This window comes from Schistocerca nitens, chromosome 6, assembly GCF_023898315.1.
Source record: "Schistocerca nitens isolate TAMUIC-IGC-003100 chromosome 6, iqSchNite1.1, whole genome shotgun sequence".
In the NCBI taxonomy this organism is placed as follows: Eukaryota; Metazoa; Arthropoda; class Insecta; order Orthoptera; family Acrididae; genus Schistocerca; species Schistocerca nitens.
This window is the reverse complement of record NC_064619.1, coordinates 212711884-212734090: the sequence shown is the minus strand read 5'-3', so window position 1 is coordinate 212734090 and position 22207 is coordinate 212711884. Positions and strand designations below refer to the sequence as shown.

The 22207-nt window shown below is 39.5% G+C and overlaps 1 protein-coding gene across 1 annotated transcript in view; it reads left to right on the top strand.

Annotated features, from left to right (window-relative positions):
- Positions 1–22207, top strand: part of LOC126263130 (uncharacterized) — a 252741-nt gene that overhangs the window by 99114 nt on the left and 131420 nt on the right. The window contains exons 7-8 of the mRNA XM_049960152.1: positions 15013–15130; positions 20087–20245. Of these exons, the coding sequence (XP_049816109.1) occupies positions 15013–15130; positions 20087–20245 (277 nt within the window). The remainder of the gene's footprint in view (positions 1–15012; positions 15131–20086; positions 20246–22207) is intronic.

Here is a 22207-nt window from a genome sequence, read left to right as displayed (position 1 = left end):
AAATACTGACAGAAAAGTGGGAACCATCTCTTCAATCGTCATTCTGCCTTCCTAACCAAAAAATTTGGCAAGCGAACATATTCACATTCTTTTAATACAGAACTTAGTGAAACCTTTACATTCAGCATCTCCCTCTCTCTCCCACTGTCTTTTTATCTCTCTCTCCCACTGTTTTTTTTCTCTTCCATTGATTTGTGGTATACCCCAATGCCACTAACTCTTCACTCACTTACACGATCTTCTTTTGTCTTTTCCACTGCCATTGTCTCCAACATACCTCAGCAGATCAAGAATTCTGGGTAGGCCAATTTATTTTTCCCCTTTACCCAAGTGTTAAGAACTGTGATCCAAAAGATGCCCTCCCCCGTTCCTGTGTGTAAAAGTTTGCCTCTTTGGGAGGATTCTGAGTGCCATACCTATGTATGGTCTCCATCTCCACTCATTTCTCTCTCATTTTTAAGGTCTCCTGTCTCTCTTGCTTACACTGCTTCTATCTCTATAAATTTCACTCACTTTTACTGCCATACTGCCACTGTCTCTTACTGACCATCTATCCCTCCTCTCTCTCTCTCTCTCTCTCTCTCTCTCTCTCTCTCTCTCTCTCTCTCTCTCTCTCAACCCCCCCCCCACCTCCCCCTCCTCACCTGTCGCCCCTCCGGCCACACTGAGACTGTCTCGTCTCTCTTCCATTGCCATGATCTCTCTGTTACTATCTTTCAGCACAAATATATTTTGCATGACAAAATTTTTGGTGAGGAGGGTGGAATGAGGATTGACGCAGCTGGTTTCCCACTTTTGTCTGTGTGTTTTTAAGAGGGACATATTTGCATTTTTTGTGCTACAGCAGGAGCAGTTTTCCTCTAGTTCCCTTCATTTTCCTGGTGCTACTTACATAAAATGAATTCTGTGGTTAGTTAAAGCTTTAACAGTTCATTTATATACTGACACACATAAACAACAAATAAGCAAGCATAATGTCCAGTTATCACAAAATCGTTTGCTTTGCATTTTTCTCGATACCTTGGAGCTGAAAACACATGGCTTATGATTTGTATCCTAAAAAGGTAAAAATTATGTTAGAAATATTTTACTGAATTTGCAGTCATTCCAGTTTGGCAGTAATTTTAATTTCTTTTCATGCATGTTAAGATGCTTTTTACTTGATTTTCTCACTGCAGTGCAACTCGGGTACGTTTCTTTAGGGGTGAAGTGCCCATTATGCAGAGAGAGTGCATTAAAAAGTTTTACTGGTGGGAAAAATGATGACTAAAAATATGATTTGGTTACTTCAGAACCCTTTCAATGACCGTAGAACCCTCACCATGAGTTCACTATGTCAGTTAAAACTACATTTACACCCCATACCGGAAATGACATGCATATTATATGTGCAGTAGTACAGCAACTTTTAATGTCTGGATCTCTGTACAGATAATGATATCAAAAAAGTTTAAAGGTTTCCCTAGAACATCATCTTAAGGACATAGGTGAAAATTGTGATGATATGCCATGAATTGAAATTACAGAAGTGGCCATCCCCACAATTGGTGTTTTACATATGCATAATAATGGTTATTTGGGGTTTCTCAGGATCTGTCTATGCACAGATGATGCTTCTATAAGGTGCCTAAGGTCCACCCTACACCACACCTACACAGTGTGTCGCATTTCTGTTAGGACTGGCTATGAAAAATAAGCCATGGCTTATGTTCACAAAATCACTGAGTGTGTTCAAAATAATCTCCCCCTGAATGAGCACACAGCTAAAGTTGTTGTAAAAGCATTTTAAAACACACTATAGCCAATTTTTGGAATTGCATTTAGTACTGCAATAAAAGTTTCTTGGATGTCCTCAGCTGCATCACAATTGTGTCCTTTCCTTGCTAACTTCAACTCACAAACAACCAGAAGTCAGCTGGGCCAAACTGGTGAATATGACAGATGATCCAGGACTGTGATCCATTTGCTGGCCAAAAACTTGCACACAAACTTCAGTTTATGGGCTGGGGCATTGTCGTGAAGGACTGATCAGGAACCTCTCTCTTGATATTTGGATCAAATTTGACGAATTCTCACCCAAAAATGCCGGAGGACTCAAAAAAACTTGTTGCCTCACTGCTCCACCCGCATTTTTTCAACAAGTATTTGACACATACTGTTACATTCGTGCTAGGATGCCTGCTGCAGTGAAGCTAGCACATTAGCCTTCTGCACAGCTGTTGTTGAAACTTCAAGGATCATAATGCTACAACTCGCAGTGAGATAGCATTGCAGATTGGAATTTCGCACAAGCAGCTGTAACAGAACTGAGACACACTGTGTAATGCAAAAGAACCAACCAATTTGCTCAATTTGCCTGGGCTGGAGGAAGTGTATAATGTTTAAATTTTGGCCCTATACAGTAGGATAGCTACAGTGTGCTGCTTCTTCCAGTAGGTTTACAAGTGATCACTAGACCAAGGGCTGTTGAAAACATTTTACCCCTTATCTCTGTGATCAATAGAACCTAACATATAATCCCTGAAACATCAGATTTTCATGTGCAGCTTTTTGGAGCATACGGGTGTCATGCATGGACTGATTAAAGGGGAGAGCCACCTTGAAAGGTAGCAGGCTTGTTGGGGAGTTGAAAATATTGTCAAACTGACAACACAATCAAGCCCAAATCTGATGGCAGGGTCATCAATCAAACACAACACTTATTGCTGAAAGCACATGTATTACTGACACCAACCTTCAGCCAGAACAGAACTAATCTCCTGGACGTAAAGTTCAGTTATTATGCAAATGATGAATGTTCCAGAAAGCTAATATTTATTTAACCATCAAATATTCCAGATATCCCAACATAAGGTATTTTGAGAGCCATATATAATAATAAATACAAAACAAATACAGTAATTGCTTTTGGTTGGGTTGGAACCGGCAACCCACAGCACACCAGATAGTTATGCTACCCTCTACATCACACTAAAGGCACCAGAACTTGTGCCAGTATTTATTAATTCCACCTTATCACTGTAACTGAAAGAATGCTTTTCTTCAAATGAAACCTAACACTTAAGGAACAATATGTGTATCAGTAGGATGTCAGTGTCCAGTTACTCAAGTGCGTAGGTGCTCATTATTAATTAGTCAGGACAGGCTGCATGCCAACGACAATCTTAATTTGAGGATACCACAACACCTCAAACCCTGCCATATTAGCATTCTGTATATTGTAAACTGGAGGATAACACTGCTCTTTCGTACTTGTTACTATTAATTATTGGACTCTAATAAAATGACATGGCTTGGGAAGGAGGAGGATAGCCACAAATAAAAAGGTCAGTTTTTATTAATAGATGCATCGTAATCCTTGAAACTGAATCTCACATTAGCACAAGATTAATAATTAGTCGAGTTTGGTATCTATTCTTTCTTGACAAGAGCACACAGAAGACAGCTGTATCTGGTGAACACCTTCTCTTGTGCACTACTAAAGATACTTTCGTCAATCTTGTTCATCATTATCTTTAGCAAGAAACAAATACTCACTACAGAAAGGAATTATCCATTTGTTAGCCATTTATAAAAGCGAAGCAAAGCATCACAAGCTCTTTGAATTTGGAAAATGTCTAATAGAAATTTTATAAAAACTGCGAAATAGTATAGAATGAGCTTTGCGTTGCCATGCAGGACTTAAAACAAAGATTCTAAAAAAGTCAGTTGCTCTCCTGGACATTACAAAACTGTGCAAGAGATTGGGACTTAAATACTTTGAACATGTACACAACCAGCTACGTGTATGACTGACCAGTGAAGACAAAAGCCATCTTCTGGAATCATTCACCCATTATGTTGAAACAGCTTTATGACTTGGGAATGTAGAGCTATCATCATTATAAAGATTGTCACAATCAGAAACTGTACATCTACATGATTACTCTGCAACTCACATTTAAGTGCTTGGCAGAGGGTTCATCGAACCACAATCATACCATCTCCCTACCCATTCCACTCCCGAAAAGCGCGCGGGAAAAACGAACACCTAAACCTTTGTGTTTGAGCTCTGATTTCTCTTATTTTATTTTGATGATCATTCCTACCTATGTAGGTTGGGCTCAACAAAATATTTTCGCATTCGGAAGAGAAAGTTGGTGACTGAAATTTCGTAAATAGATCTCGCCGCGACGGAAAAAGTCTTTGCTTTAATGACTTCCATCCCAACTCGTGTATCATATCTGCCACAATCTCTCCCCTATTACGTGATAATACAAAATGAGCTGCCCTTTTTTGCACCCTTTCGATGTCCTCCGTCAATCCCACCTGGTAAGGATCCCACACCGTGCAGCAATATTCTAACAGAGGACAAACGAGTGTAGTGTAAGCTGTCTCTTTAGTGGACTTGTTGCATCTTCTAAGTGTCCTGCCAATGAAAAGCAACCTTTGGCTCGCCTTCCCCACAATATTATCTATGTGGTCTTTCCAACTGAAGTTGTTCGTAATTTTAACACCCAGGTACTTCGTTGAATTGACAGCCTTGAGAATTGTACTATTTATCGAGTAATCGAATTCCAATGGATTTCTTTTGGAACTCATGTGGATCACCTCACACTTTTCGTTGTTTAGCGTCAACTGCTACCTGCCACACCATACAGCAATCTTTTCTAAATCGCTTTGCAACTGATACTGGTTTTCGGATGACCTTACTAGATGATAAATTACTGCATCATCTGCGAACAACCTAAGAGAACTGCTCAGATTGTCACCCAGGTCATTTATATAGATCAGGAACAGCAGAGGTCCCAGGACGCTTCCCTGGGGAGCACCTGATATCACTTCAGTTTTACTCAATGATTTGCCGTCTATTACTGCGAACTGCGACCTTCCTGACTGTAACTGCATACATCGCCTGTAGCCTCTTCATACACAACACACTACTTCCACATAATTGGTGAGAAATAATAACTTGTTGCTATTCAGATGCTGTTTCAGACACTTGGAGCAATGTCCAAAAAGAATTAGTACATTGAAAAGTAGGTACTAATTTAGAAATGAACGTTTTCAATGGAGCATTCATATACAGGGTAATTCAAAAAGAAGGAACATATTTCAGTTGTTTATTATAGACAAACTATGAATGGCTGAAAACACCTTGTGCACGTCACTTGATAGAGGAAGGTTTAAAGCTATATTTTTGTCCAGACACTATACCATTCACAACATGAATGTGCCATGTGTTGCTTGAGAAACATTGAAACACTAGTCTATTCCATTCCACACACCGATCAATAGTCCATGTTTATTGAACTGACAGCTTCAACAATTCGATTTCTCAGCTCTTGAAGAGTAGCTGGCATTGGTGGGACAAAGACTATCTTTTATGTACCCTCACAGAAAAAAACTAGTAAGGTGTGAGACCTGGTAACCTGGGAGGACAAAAGCAATGTACAAGATCTTGTTGTCCATCTCTTCCAATCCAAAATTGTGGGATGATGATGTTCAGATAATGCTGCACCTCAACGTAAAAGTGAGTGGGGTATTGTCATGCATAAAAATTAAATCATTGGGCACTTCCTGAAGTAGAGGAAACACCCAGTTTCCAGCATGTCCTGGTGTGAGATTCCTGTCAGTTTTCCCTGCAAAAAGGAAAGACATTTAAATGTTGTGAACAGAAACAGTAAAAAGCACATTAAGTTTCAATTAGTCTCTTTCATTTTCGACGATGACACAAGGATTTTGTAACCCTCAAATTCTTACATTATGGCAGTTCACTACACGCGAAAGGTGAAACTTCAGTTTGTCCAAAAAGATCAGTTATTCAAAAAAACATGTCCTCTGCCACATCCTTGAGAACAGAAGTGCAAAATTCGCAACTGCTGTTATGTTTGCTGTGATTCAACTGCTGCAGTAACTGCAACTTGTAAAGGCGGGTCCACACTGAGCGCACTGTGCCGCGTTGCTGCACCCCGCGCACAGCTGTAACAGAGAGGAGTGCGCTGTCCGTGCCCCGCCGCGCCGCTCTGAGGTGCGCACTGTGTTCCAGTTGGAGTGCGCACATGGTCTGAAGATGGAGCGAGACGAACCCCCGTCTAAACTGAGTGCGCGCAAACGCTCCACTTCCTTTGATGTACCTACAACAGCCGGAAAACTGCGCGGCACGACGCGGCGCAGCACAGTTTGCGGCGCGGCACGGCGCGCTTAGTGTGAACCCGCCCTAAGGCTTCAGATGTGGGCTTCGTTTCAGAACATGACACGCCATCGATAGAGGAAGTTGAAATTTCTAGCTTGCTCATCTTCTCTCTCTCTTCCCTTTGCTTATGCAACCAGCTTCCAAGAATTTTGTATGCCAGTCATAAATCTGCTTGTCCAGAGGTGGCTTTATGCTGAATCGATGCTGGAATGCACATTGTACATGAACACTGGATTGACTTTGTGCGAATTCCAACATGCACAAAGATTTCTTTTGTGGTGTAGTCACTATGTTGCTGCAAACAAACAACAGCACAGCTGTGGTAATGCTTTGAACCCTCCCCCATCCATTGACATGTGCAAAGTGTTATTATCTTTTATAGCTTGTCTGTAACAAAAGAAAGAAGAAGAAGAAGAAGAAAAGAAGAAGGCTGGTTTTGTGAATTAATCAGTCTATACTAACTCATGAGGTTGTATCCTCCATTGCTTTTTTTCCTATTTTATTAAAACAAATAGTTCTTAACGTGAAGGATTTGGAAACTACAGGGACTATTTTCCAACATTCTGGGTATATCGAGATACCATATATCAGACCAGTATGGTGAGTCCCCTTCGACACAGTCGTTCGGCATGTTTGTTGGCTCATGGGAAGTCTACCACCGAAAGATTGTTGTAAAACATTCTACTTAGTCTCTCATTTCTTGTGCAAATGACACACCCATCTAATTTCTGGCCACATCAACTATCAAACCTTCTGCCCGTAGTGATGTGCCTCATGCTGTATGTAATATCCAGGTGTCTGCCTGCCCAATGTCAATTCATGTGATCTCTTATGTGAATGTTAATTGTAAAATAAATAAATTATTGATGTCACCTTAGGGGTGACATGATTTTTTTTTATCTTCAAATTTAGGTGAAACCTTTTCTACATCTACATCGATACTCCGCAAGCCACTGTATGGTGTGTAGCGGAGTGTACCCTGTACCACTACTTGTCATTTCTCCTCCTGTTCCACTCACAAAAAGAGTGAGGAAAAAATGACTGTCAGTACGCCTCCATATGAGCTCTAATTTCTCGTATCTTATCTTCATGGTCCTTACACGTGATGTATGTTGGCAGCAGTAGAATTGTTCAACAATCAACTTCAAATGCCTGTCCTCTAAAATTTTCTCATTAGTGTTTCTCAAAAAGTACATCGCCTTTGCTCCAGGGATTCCCATTTGACTTCCCAAAGCATCTCCGTAACACTTAAGTGTTGTTCGGACCTACCGATAACAAAGCTAGCTGTCTGCCCTGTATTGCTTCGATGTCTTCCTTCAATCCTGTAGTTGGTACATTACAACCTGTGAAACAACACACACCTTGTACGAACTGTTAAATGGACACTGCTTGGCCTTCTACATTGATATGATTACCACCAGGTTGTTAGTAATGATGAATGTGCATAGACCGAGAATGCATACTGGCTACACACAGTATCCTGTTCCAGAGCATGCTCAATAACATGTTGTGACCTTTGTGCTTGTTTCACCACACATGCCATCTGGATTCTCCCACCCTTCCCAAGTTTCTTAGAAATGCGTAGGTGGGAACTAGCTTCACAACATGGGTTTGGCTCTTGCCATCAACCTAGCCTAAACTACCTTAATTGCTGTAGTCTCAGCTTTTCTTTCCAGTGAATATTCCTTTTCCTTGCTCCTATTTATGTATGTGACCTCACTATTTCAACCCCCACCCTCACCTCTCTACCATTTCTAGGTTTCATCTCTTATTGATTGCCCCACGTTTTTTTTTTTTTTTTTTACCCTGTCTTCCACTTTTATGTTCTCAGGTTTTCAAATAGCATCCGGTGTAGATACCGTCAGTCTGTCTTTACTTCTCATCCCATCCAGAAGTTTGCCCTAACCCGGGGTTCTGTGTGACTTTTCTGTTACTCTTCCCATTACCTAAACCTGACCAATCCTTTTCCTTCATTCGTGTTCCTTTCCATTCTTTGCTACACACAATGATGATACTTAAAATCACCTGGCACTGATTCATCAATACTTTCATTTGTATGACTCATTCTGAACAACAAACATCTCTCCAGTTACTGTACTTATCAAACAACAGAATCACTGTTATCCTCTCGTATTATCAGTCATTCTACGTGTTGTGCTGCATCCCCCAGCTTGATACTCACTCCAAATTATACTGTTCACATACATAACATCACACCATGAAATAAGAGTTACAATACATTACATACAGAACTTACTACAACAAGTTAACATGTAAGATGGCTGCTATAAATATTTTTTATGTCCTGATGGTTACAGCTAGTGCTTCATTCAAGTCTCCTACACCATTTTCCTGTTTGTTTTATACTGCATTTGTATGATCTTGGTTTCCCAACCTCTATAGTATAGTGACAGCCATCCCGTCGTGGTCTGGTAGTTATTATAAAATATTTTTCATCATGGTGATTCCCATCATGTTCTTTTATTGTTTGAGTAACTTTACTTAACACTGTGATTCCTCAAGTGTATACATCTTTACTATCTGTACAGATCAAAGTAACCTAACTACTTCCTCGTAATTCAGTGAAACTATTTCTCAAGTTTATCATTAAACCTTTCCTCAAGTAATTTCACTATATTGTCCATTCATTTCTTAATGATTAATTTTACGTTGTCCATAGGCAACTCGTCCAACTTAAATATTTGACCTTGTTGTATGGTACTACCATGTGGCATTTGTTCGTGAATTACTAGACTTTGAGCAAATTTCATTGGTAGCGGTGGCTGGTTTCCATACCTTGATTATCAGTCTCTCTCTGTTTTGTTGAACTATTTCATCTGCTGAAAATGAAACTAGTTCTTGTTTACTTTCTTTCTACACTGCTGGCCACCGTAAATGCAACACCAAGAAAGACAAGAGGTAGCACAACAAAATTTATTTTGTAGATAACATGTTGATCAAGTATCAAATGATTACGTTTACAGACGTCTGTGGCATGTGGTTCCTGCCAGAATCAGTAGCCAGAGTAGCCGCCATTGTTGGAGATCACCGCTGCCACATGTCTCGGCATTGAGTCAAAGAGACGTTGGATGTGTTCTTGGGGTACAGCAGCCCAAGCAGCTTCCACACATTGCCAAAGATCATCTGGTGTGGCAGCTGGGGATGTAATCTGGGTCATTCGTTGAGCAACCATGGACCACATGTTTTCTATCGGCGAAAGATCAGGAGAGCGAGCCGGCCAGGGAAGCAATTCAATCTGGTTATTGATGAAGAACCTTTGGACAATGCGTGCCGCGTGTGGTCACGCATTATCCTGTTGAAATATGGCTGTGGCCGAGCCCTGAAGGTAAGGAAGGACAACTGGCTCCAGCACCTCGGATATGTAGCGCCGGCTATTTAAAGTACCGGCAATGCGTACTAGAGGCGTGCGAGAGTAATATCCAATACCGCCCCATACCATAATACCCGGTGCAAGACCAGTGTGGCGGTGCATAATGTAGCTGTCCAGCATCCTCTCTCCACAGTGTCTCCACACTCGAATCCGACCATCGTGGTGCTGCAGACAGAAGCGTGCCTCGTTAGTAAAGACAACGTCATTCCATTCTGCCGTCCACATCCGTCTGTCATCACACCATTGGCGACGGAGACGTCTGTGGTTCTGCGTCAATGGTAGACGAAGCAATGGACGTCTTGCGGACAGACCACTCTGCTGTAAACGGCGTCGAATGGTACACGCAGACACTGGATGATGCGTTACAGACGCAATGTGCTGTGCTGTGGGTCGGGATGTCACTGAGCGATCCGTCACTGCCATGCGCACAATTTTCCTATCAGCACGTGCAGTGGTGCACCGAGGTGAATGCGATCGACCACGTCGGTCCGTCGTACCCTCCTGCATCCAACGGTCACATATCCGCATTACAGTTGTTTGGTTTCGTCCAACACAACTAGCAATTTCTCTGTATCCACAATCACGGTAAGCCACTATCCTTCCTCTGTCGAACTCGGATACTTGATCAAAAGATGTTCGCTGTTGTCTACGAGGCATAACTGATCGTCTTGTGAAACAACCACAAGGTAAACACACGTGCCGAATGTACACTCGTCGAAATCGCCAAGCCTTACATGGTGCTATGAGGTGGCGCCACAGGCACGCGTGATGTGCGTCTGCGCTGAAATTCTAATCAGTTGCATATCTCATCGCTGCAAACCCATGGTGTAAATTTCACTTGATTCGGATGCTTCCTTCAGGGTGTTGCATTTACGGTGGCCAGCAGTGTATTTTACACAATGAAAGCAGGCTAGAAATATTGGACCAATTGCTGTTGGTAAACTCATTGGTTTACCTTACTGAGTCACTCTCATACTGTCAAGCATCTTATTATCGATCGTTGCTTATCTCAGACCCACCTCTGAGTCTTGCCAATTTTGCCATCCACATGATCTTTGAATTTTTGAACATGTTTTAAGGCTTATTCCCTTTTGTTAATTTATGTATGTTTCTTTTGCTGTCTTTTGCTAGCCATTTAATCCATATAGAATACTTATCTCCCTGCTCCTTCATTTCATCTACTTCTTTGCCCTATTTGCCCTGTCTTGCCTCTAACTGAAAAATTCTCTGATTTGATTCATGCTTATGTTCAGATATTTCACCATTCCTGATGTTATGTTTCTCATTGTTCTCATTTATGCTACTTCTCATTACTTTTGTCTGTCTTCGATTTACTCTCAATCCTTATTCTATTCTCATTAGACCATCCACTCCAGTCAGCAGATCATGTAATTCTTCTTCACTTTCACTTATGGTAGCAATGTCATCAGCGAATCGTATCGATATCCTTTCATCTTGAATTTTAATCCTACTACTGAACCTTCCTTTTATTTCCATCATTGCTTCTTCGATGTACAGGTTGAACAGTAGGGGCAAAAGACTACATCCCTGTCTTATGCCCTTTCTAATCCAAGCACTTCATTGTTTATTGTCCACTCTTATTATTCCCTCTTGGCTCTTGTACATATTGCATATTACCTGTCTCACTGTATAGCTTACTCCTATTTTTCTCAGAATTTCAAATGTCTTCAACCATTTTACATTGTCGAACGCTTTTTCCACGTTAACAAATCCTATGAACCTGTCTCTAGTTTTCTTTAGTCTTTCTTCCATTATCAAATGCAATGTCAGAATTGCCTCCCTTGTGTCTTTACCTTTCCTAAAACCAAACTGATCAACTGCTGAGCTGATTGTGGGATAATTCTTGCACTTGTCAGTTCCTGCAGTCTTTGAAATTGTGTGGATGATATTTTTCCAAAAGTCAGATGGTATGTTGGCAGACTCATACATTCTACACACTAATGTGAATAGTCGTTTTGTTGCCACTTCCCTCAACAGATTTTACAAATTCTGGTGGAAAGTTTTCTACCCTTTCTGCCTTACTTGATCTTAAGTTGTCCAAAGCTCTCTTCAATTCTGATTCTAACACTGGATCCCCTATCTCTTCTATATTGACTCCTGTTTCTTCTATCACATCAGAGAAATCTACCCCCTCAAAGAGCCTTTCAATGTGCTCTTGCCACCTATCCACACTCTCCTCTGCATTTAACAGTGGAATTCCCATTGCACTCTTAATATTATCACCCCTGCTTTTAATGTCACTGAAGGTTGTTTTGATGTTCCTGTATGCCGAGCTTGTCCTGCCGACAATTATTCTTCACATTTTTCCTGCAGGCATTTCATCTTAGCTTCCCTGCACTTCCTATTTATTTCATTCCTCAGCAACTTGTATTTCTGTATTCCTGAGTTTCCCAGAACATTTTTGTACTTCCACCTTTCATCAGTCAAATGAATTATTTCTTCTGTTGCCCATGGTTTCTTTGCAGTTACCTTCTTTGTACCTATTTTTTCCTTCCCAACTTCTGTGATGGCGCTCTTTAGAGATGTCCATTCCACTTCAACTGTACTGCCTACTGGACTATTCTTTATTGCTGTATCTGTAGCCTTAGATAACTTCAACCATATCTCGTCATTCCTTAGTACTTCCGTATCCCACTTCTTTGCCTATTTATTCTTCCTGACCGATCTCTTAAACTTCAGCCTACTTCTCATCACTAGTATATTGTGATCTGAGTCTATATCTGCTCTTGGGTACGCCTTACAATCCAGTATCTGATTTCGGAATCATCTGTCTGATCATGATGTAATCTAACTAAAATCTTCCTGTATCACCCCACCTTTTCCAAGTATACCACCTCCTCTTGTGATTCTTGAACAGAATATTCACTATTATTAGCTCAAATTTATTACAGAATTCAATTAGTCTTTCTCCTCTCTCATTCCTTGTCGCAAGCCGATATTCTGCTGTAAGCTTTTCTTCTTCTCCTTCCCCTACTACAACTGCATTCAAGTCCCCCATGACTATTAGGTTTTCATCGCCCTTTACATACTGTATTACCCTTTCAAAATCCCCATATACTCTCTTTACCTCTTCGTCTTCAGCTTGCGATGTCAACATGTATGCCTGAACTATCATTATTGGTGTTGGTTTGCAGTCGATTCTAATAACAATCCTATCACTGAACTGTTCACAGTAACACACTCTGTCCTACCTTCCTATTCATAACGAGTCCTTGTTATACCATTTTCCAGTGCTGTTGATACTACTCTATATCCATCTGACCAGAAATCCTCATCGTCTATCCATTTCACTTCACTGACCTCTCCTACATCTAGATTGAGCCTATGCATTGGAGAGATCATGATGACACTTTTCAATTACAGGCCACATGTGCTGTGCATATGTGCTGTGTGTCTTTAATGCAGTGGTTTTCATTCCTTCTGCATCCTCATGCTATTGATCATAGCCGATTCTTCCACCTTTAGGGGCAGTTTCCTACACCAAGGACAAGTGTGTGCCCTGAATGTCTGTCCGCTCCTCCGCCCTCTTTGACAAGGCCATTGGCAGAATGAGGTTGACTTCTTTTGCCGGAAGTCTTCGGCTGCCAATGTTATTATTAATCAAAATTTAACTGGTGGCGGGTTTGGAAACCAGAACTGAGGACATTTTGATTACTAATCAAAGAAGCTACCCAGAGGCCATGGGTACTCCATCATTACTGTTGACAGATTATGTACCTCCTCCCTTAATGCAGACAATTCATGTTTTATTTCTTTTTTTGTTTCCTCTTGTTACTGTTTTAGGACCTTTATTTGTTCCATAATTTGCATAAACATCTCAACTGCGTTCCCTTACATGTTGGCTGTTTGTTGTTCACTCAGCCAAGGCAACAGTATTTGAATCTCTTCATGTTTTAGTTCTTTATACTTCTGTAACTATTATCACCAAAAAGAATATTTAATAGCATAATGCTTTTACAGCTCACTGAAGTTCACTACCCTGCACAAACTGCCTACCTCAGTCTCAAAAAGAATCCTATTTGTTACTACTTGGCATTGCTACTTTTTGTACTAAAATCTCCCACTATGATAATGTCCAAGATTCTGTCAGTCATACTTCTGCACTGTGTCTAAACTGAGGATTAAAATATGCTCACTTTGACATCTTGTTTCGTATTTAAATGGGAAGGATGCAGTCATGTACATTACCTAAGTCGTCTGACTCTTGACTCCATACACAAAATTAAAAAAATCGCTTAGACCATTTCCTACAGACCAAGGAACATATTTTCACTGTTTAAAATCATGGTAAGATTGATGGCTGCCAGTGTTTTATGGTCGGAGTTTATAGGTGCAATATCTTTGACATTCATCAGCATCGGTAGTTCAGATTCTCCCTAGCAGCGAGAGCTTCTGTCCACCCCTCCCCCTCCTCCCCTGCTCACATATCATACATGTGACACGTAATTACATTTACAATTAATATAGACTATAAAACATAAATTCATCCTTTTCTTAGTAAAAGTTTATTTAGTGGCACCACATTCTAAGTGTTGGAGAGGTATAGACATAAAACAATTACTTAAATTAGGAGGACAAAGAGGTTTCTTGTAATGGTTGGTTCATGGCACCATTACAAGAATACTTATAAACAGTTTGATTGGCTGAGCATTTTTAAGTTGGAAATGCTATGAGTATCTATTGCCTTTAATGTTCTCTCTAGCACTGAGAGAAGAAATGTTATTCAGACAACAAAACAAAAATTACCAGTGATGCAAATAATGCCTATGAGAGTCTGCTTTGTACAGCTGTGCTATTATATTAAAGAAAGCTTCTAATTTGAAAAATACTGCTCCATACTCACTTAAGCTGAATAGCTGCTGTTTATCTTTATTGGTAGTAAAACATTTACTCAATTACTAAGTTTTTTCTTCTTCTTCTTCTTCTTCTTCTTCTTTCCCCCCCCCCCCCCCTCCAAATTTATGTACATCTGTAATAGTACTGTCTACAGTGTGCCTTGTGCAAATTTACTGTGAATGCTGCTGCTGCTGCTGCTGCTGTGTGTGTGTGTGTGTGTGTGTGTGTGTGTGTGTGTGTGTGTGTGTGTGTGTGTTAGTCCTTTAATCTCCATAATACATAGGAGTGGCTAATGAAATAAATTTTTAGTGTTTTTTTTGGATATGTACTAATTCATAAATTCTCAATTGTTGTCATTTATGATACGAATAAATAGCCTTCCTCAAGTTTGTTTGGACACTAAAGGAATGACAGTCACTTTACACTTTGTGATCTGGAAGTTTGCAGAGAGAAACTAGGGCAAGCTGAGGATCATGTAGATTAAGAACAAAAGTTATTAAAGTTTCTGTGGTAACTTTCACAAAATACCTTTTCATTATTAAGTCGGGAAATAATATTTGTCTTGAAACTTGATTTGTTTGTTTTTTAGTTTTGCATCCAGAGCAAAGAAAATTAAAAATGAACCTCATGTCAATGAAGTTCTTTCTAATGGCACTCTGCTGAAGAGGTATGCCTGCCAGTTGGCTAAATTAAAGGATGAGTTAGAGGTAAGTTGGAAAATATATTTAAAAATACTTCTGTTTGAAGTATTACCAGTCTGGGAAGATGTTAATATGTGAGTAGATACATTTATTGACGTGTTATAAGTGCCAAAAAATATGCATTTTAGGGTAAGAGTTGTGTAAAGATTATAGTACTAAATTTATATCAAGATTATGAATGCTAGTGTCCTTATACTTCCAAAATTTAGTTTAGTACACCTATTAAAAATGACCATGACCAGTTTGCAGACAATTACTGATTATGGTGAGTAGCTGGAGTGTAGTCCCCATTAATGCTACATATTAATTTACATCTCCATTCTACTCTATGCTGTGCAAGTTTCTACATCTCCCAGTGCCTACTGCAACCTACATCCTTCTGAATCTGTTTAGTGTATTTATCTCTTGGTCTTCCTCCATGATTTTTAGCTTCCACGCTGCCCTCCAATACTAAATGGGTGATCCCTTGATGCCCTACCAAGCGATCCCTTCTTCTAGTCAAGTTGTGCGACAAACTCCTCTTCTCCCCAATTCTATTCAATACCTCCACATTAGTTATGAGATCGACCCATCTAAGCTTCAGCATTCTTCTGTAGCACCACATTTCGAAAGCTTCTATTCTCTTCTTGTCTAAGCTATTTATTGTCCACGTTTCACTTCCATACATGGCTACACTCCATACAAATACTTTCAGAAATGACTTCCTGACACTTATATCTATACTCGATATTAGCAAATTTCTCTTGTTCAGAAACGCTTTAGTTGCCGTTGCCAGTCTACATTTTATATCCTCTCTACTTCGAACATCAGCAGTTATTTTGCTCCCCAAATAGCAAATCTCCTTTACTACTTTAAGTCTCTCATTTTCTAATCTAAGTCCCACAGCATCACCCGATTTAATTCGACTACATTCCATTATCCTTGTTTTGCTTTTGTTGATGTTCATCTTATATCCTCCTTTCAAGACCATGTCCATTCCATTCAGCTGCTCTTCCAGGTCCTTTGCTGTCTCTGACGGAATTACAATGTCATCGGCGAACCTCAAAGTTCTTATTTCTTCCCCATGGATTTTAATACCTACTCCGAATTTTTCTTTTGTTTCCTTTACTGCTTGCTCAATATACAGATTGAATAACATCGGGGAGAGGTTACAACCCTGTCTTACTCCCTTCCCAACCACTGCTTCCCTTTCATGCCCCTCGACTCTTATAACTGCCATCTGGTTTCTGTACAAATTGTAAATAGCTTTTCGCTCCCTGTATTTTACCCCTGCCACCTTCATAATTTGAAAGAGAGTATTCCAGTGAACATTGTCAAAAGCTTTCTCTAATTCTACAAATGCTAGAAATGTAGGTTTGCCTTTCCTTAATCTTATTTTTTAAGATAAGTCGTAGGGTCAGTATTGCCTCATGTGTCCCAACATTTCTACGGAATCCAAATTGATCTTCCCCGAGGTTGGCTTCTACCAGTTTTTCCATTCGCTTGTAAAGAATTTGCGTTACTATTTTGCAGCCGTGGCTTATTAAACTGATAGTTCGGTAATTTTCACATCTGTCAACACCTGCTTTCTTTGGGATTGGAATTACTCCATTCTTCTTGAATATAATACATGTTAATATAATACATATTAATTTAAATTTCGTAGCCCAGCTCTGCCAGTACACCACCTTTCATTTGCTACTCAACATCTGTTTTTCTTATTCCGATTAGATAGAATGGGAATTCAAATCCAGTGTGTTAGACCTCTGTCTGCTTATTGCACTTTCAAAAAGGAAAAGATGTGCTCCAGTTGAAGCCCTAAATGACAGCCCAAATTAATTACAACACATCTGAGTTATTTTCTGTGACAATATCTAGATTGTCTAGACACCAGTACTGACAAATGTGGCTTATTGCGCCATTTAGCTCAGTCTCAGCTCACTTAATGGTGGAGGTGTGTGTGTGTGTGTGTGTGTGTGTGTGTGTGTGTGTGTGTGTGTGTGTGTGTGTGTGTGTGTGTGTGTGTGTGTGTGTAGCTAATCACGATACCATAAAAGAGGATTCCTACAAGACCGGTCTTGTTCATGTGACTCCACATCTCGACTAATCGGTGAGCGGTGAGCTGCTGTAGTTCAATTCTTTTATCTTGGCGGCTCGCGCATGCCCGCCCAGACGCGGGAGATTGCTGCGTTGCCAGTTGCACACGACGCACGCGCCAATAGAAGCAGCGCCATAGTATAGCATAGTTCGCAAGCTTACATTTAGGGGGGAGCGCGCAGTTCATGAAGTAAAGCCACCACGGCCACATTAACCCTTTCGCTGCTACAGAGACGTGCACCCCGGATTCCGCGCTGTGGGCGATTTTGTCACTGCACTGCTCGCCTGTGCAGACACACGGTGTTCCGACTGCTTTGACACTCTTTATCATTCGATTCCACAAAAACTATTTGGCTCAAAAATTAGATTTTTACCTATCTTCTTGACTGATACCTTCCCCCCATAAATGACTTAACTTTGTTTCGATGTTCAACGCAGTTATTATGCAGCATTAAATATAGTAAACCATTGCACGAAATTTTGAAGAGTTTGTAGAGGTAAAGTCCATAGAGTATACTTTCCGTATGGTCGATTTTAGTTGCCACAGTGTTGAGAATGAAATGTGGACAAGATACCTATATATTTCATTTAATTTAAGTACCACATAAGTGTCGTATGTAATATTGAGAAATATTCCACCTTTCGCGACTGTAACAAAAGTTTTACTTACACTGGGCACGTTTGGCTTTATTTTAAAGCACTTCAATCAATCAAAAGGAAGTAGACAAAATACATTAAACAAAACTGTGGACTTACAAAAACATTAGGACTTGAATATACCGTCTGTCAGTGAAGTGCTCAGAGCTATGTCAAATATAATTTTGTGTGTGGCACACACAAACAGCATTTATTTGCTAAAACACTGATCAGCCGACAAAAATGTTGAATATTGTGTTACCGCAGCACAAAACTACGAAAGGTGACTTGGCAATGGAGGAGACAAAATACTGTCCACTGAAGATGCTTGAAAAGAGAGAAACGCGTCTGGTCTAAATAAGTCGCTTATTACAGTTGCAGAAGAGGAATATATTTCAGTACCATATGTAAAACTGCGACTGTGGAACAAAAACAAGAAAGAGAACATGAGTACCATTGTGTATGTACCATACCTTTCATTGATTGAAGTGCTTTAAAATAAAGCCAAAAGCGCCTGGTGTAAATAAAACTTTTATTACAGTCGCGAAAGATGGAGTATTTCTCAATATTACATACGACACCTATGTGGTACTTAAATTAAATGAGATATTGTTATACAGTAAATTTTATGTGAAATTTAGGTATCTTGTCCACATTTCATTCTCAACATTGTGGCAACTAAAATCGACCATACGGAAAGTATACGCTATGGACTTTTACCTCTGCAAACTCTTCAAAATTCCGTGCAATGGTTTACTACATTTAATGCTGCACAATAACTGCGTTGAACATCGAAACAAAATTTAGTCATTTATGGGCGGAAGGCATCAGTCAAGATGATGTGTAAAAATCAAATTTTTGGGCCAAATAGTTTTTGTGAAATCGAATGATAAAGTGTGTCAAAGCAGTCGGAACACCGTGTGTCTGCACAGGCAAGCAGTGCAGTGATGACAAAATCGCGCACAGCGCGGAATGCGGGGAACACATTTCTGCAGCAGCGAAAGGGTTAATGAAGAGACAAAGCACTAGAAATTTCAAAAAACTCCATTCAAACGAATAAAATTCTTGAAGTAAGACACTTCGATATTGTTTTTCAATAAAGAAAAATTTATGCACCACACAGGGTTTGAACTCAAAACTTTTCACTTAGTAGCTCAACACTTTAACCGTTACGCTATCGCAGCTCGCGTGGCACTAATACTCCATAAGGATTCTAATATGTCAAGCAAAATACTGACAAACACTATTGGTATGACTATGAATTACTCATGCTTCGTCGAAGTACAATAGGAAATAAACAATTACCGCTGTTCTTTATTGCAAAAAAGCGGTTCGTGAGATTGATACAAACACCTTTCCCTTGTTATCGCCTGAATTAGTATTGCTTGTTTGGTTTAATTAATTAATATAATATGAAGCAATTGGTATAAAGAACACTTTTTACAAACTTTCTATAAAAGAAAGTCTGCTATCAAGACATGGCTTTTGTTCTATTACTTTATTTATGACTGAACGTTTCTAAAACTGAAGACACTCGTCCGTGCTCTGCACTGCAGCGAGATCTGGCAACGTCGTTCTCTGTTCATTGGCTGACTGTGTTTTGTGACGTCAGATGCGCAGAACGAACCTAAACTCGGCCGCCAAGATATATGACGCGCACTTTAGCATTAGTTGTAATTATTTACATTTCATAAGGACTTACCATTACTGTAATTTCTCACAGATACATTAGCAGACTTTCTCAGTGATTCACACAAAATGCCCCAAAGAAGTAGCTGAATGCTGGATGATGCATCTAATCCCCTCACCTGCTTTTGTACTCTTTACAAATGACCTTGAGTTCCAAACTTTTTATGGAAGTAAGACAGTTATAGTAATGTTGGAGCTGCTTCTCCAGGCTCACAAGTGTGTTGTTGATGTTAATTTTGATAATATTCTCAGTTTCTGTAGAACAAATTTAAAAAGAAAAAAATGTAGCTCCATTTTAATTGATCTACCAGACACCTGGCAACATCGGCATGCCACACTTAAATAATTTTAAATAATGTGCTAAGAGAACATGTCACAAGAGTTCTGATGACTTTAATTTAATGGAATGAGTGGTTTTCTTAACTCAGTCCATTATTTCCAATGCTGTTACATTGACCTCTTTCGAGGTGTGTGAATTTTTTGGCACATTCTGTATTATTTAAAATCAGTATTATTTTTGACACTTGTAATAACTCTTCATTTTTTGTTGCCTTATTTCAGAAAGCAAAATCTCAAAATGTGGTTCAGGAAATGGAGAGTAAATTACTTGAGAAGGACCGCCTCAATACACTGTTGCAAGAACGAATTAATAGACTCTCTAAACAACTAATTGGAGCACGAGTATCGCAAAATGTTGCAGATGGTTCTGTTGTTGGTCTGGTAAGTGGCACAGAATTTAGCTAATTTCAAAAAAGATTTTAAGGTGTCTCAGAATTTGTCACACTCAAACTTTCTTGCGTGTTTGTAGGTAGTAGCTAATTTTTAGTGTCGTGAAAAGTTGGAACAGAATTCAGTCAGTCGGTGAACTGTAGACAAGGCAGAAACAATTTTGAATAAATATAATAGGGGCAGATATATGAAATGATTGGTGTGGGGGTGTAACATTTTCTGTGGCTGCAGCTTTGCTTAAACCATTTTGGCACTGTGGCTGATTGTAAGTGGTGAGCGAGCAATGCTGGGTTCAGGTTCAACAAATGTAGAGCAAGTTCTGATTCTCTATTACCATAAGCTTTTTACATGCTCCAGTGGGTTCCACTGAGCATAACAGGGGAACTTGAGTATTGCAGTGTGAGAATATATGAATCTTTATTTAACTGCTTCGATCACAAGAACGGGAGAAACCTCAGTTACAAAAAAAATTTCAATAAGGTGAAGTGTCCATTGATGAGGTATAGTCAAAACAGTTACTAGTGGGCAATGATGGAGACACCTGCCATATTCCTCTTGTATTGAGCTTACTCAAAAATGTGAAGCTCTATATAAAACTTTGACATCTCTATCTTTATGTTGATTGTCTTTGGATCCCACAAGTTCATAACACAACATACAAAGGAAATTTAAACTATTATGACTCGGGCAGTGGGAAGTACCCTCTGCTGACTTTGTTTGGTTTTCTTCCTTTCTCTTTTTATAAGAAACTATATTCCTTTCTCCGTGGCATTGGAAAGAGCATGAATGGTCACAGGTTTGTTTAATCCATAGAAGACTGTCACAGAGATACTGAAGGAACTAAACTGGAAGACTGAAGGTAAGTAAACTATCACGAGAAAGTCTATTAATAAAGTTTCAAGAATCGGCTTTAAATGATTACTCTAGGTATATACTACAACCCTGTGTATCACATGGGTATCGTGAGGATAAGATTAGAATGATTACTGCACGCAAGAGGCATTCAACCATTCTTCCCGCACTCCATAAGTAAATGGAACAGGAAGAAACCCTAATGACTCGGGCAGTGGGAAGTACCCTCTGCTGACTTTGTTTGGTTTTCTTCCTTTCTCTTTTTATAAGAAACTATATTCCTTTCTCCGTGGCATTGGAAAGAGCATCTGAAAAAGATTTCAGCAACATAACCCTTAGGACTTGATTAACTAATAACAGTACGCCAAAAAGGCCTTCATGTAACTTGGGGTACAGTTTGTCAGGTATTACTAGCATGACTGTTTTACCAGGTGCACAAGGTGGTGACCTAGAGTATTGATACATGTTATAAACCTATTCTGGCCAGACAGCTCTGCGACTGAATTTCGTGTGGACTTATTGCAGCAGAAGTCTGTGTTGTACGGCATTTCGTGACTTCATTGTAGACCTTCTGTTAAATTTTCTCCACAGTTAAATGTTACGACATTTTAAGTCTGGTGAGCATGAAGGCTTTGTTCATTTTCTCAAACAACTGATCCAGTGATATTCATATGTTCTGTCGTAAAGGTCTGTATATTTATTTATTTTTTTCTAATGAGACCATAACAAATAATGTTGAAATATGCGGCTAACAAGTTAGTCAGGTGAAGGAAACTTGTATTTGCAATATGTAAGAATTTTTTTCAAGTTTTAATGCCGTTTCAAAATGGATTTATACGCATAAGCACTCAAAACCATTGAAAGTTTCACAGCAGATAATGCTTTATAGTGACTTTTGGAGTTTTCTCCACAAATCAAAAGCCTGTTTTATTTAGTTGATAAGCTAGCACCATGTATATTGAATTAAGAATTTTTCCAAACAATGTACTTAGATGTCAGTTAACAAGTAAAAATGGGCATTGATTAAGCAATCCCATCTTTATCATTTAAAGTTATGCTGAAACAGGATTATAAAAGCAACTCAAAGCAGTTGACACAGTG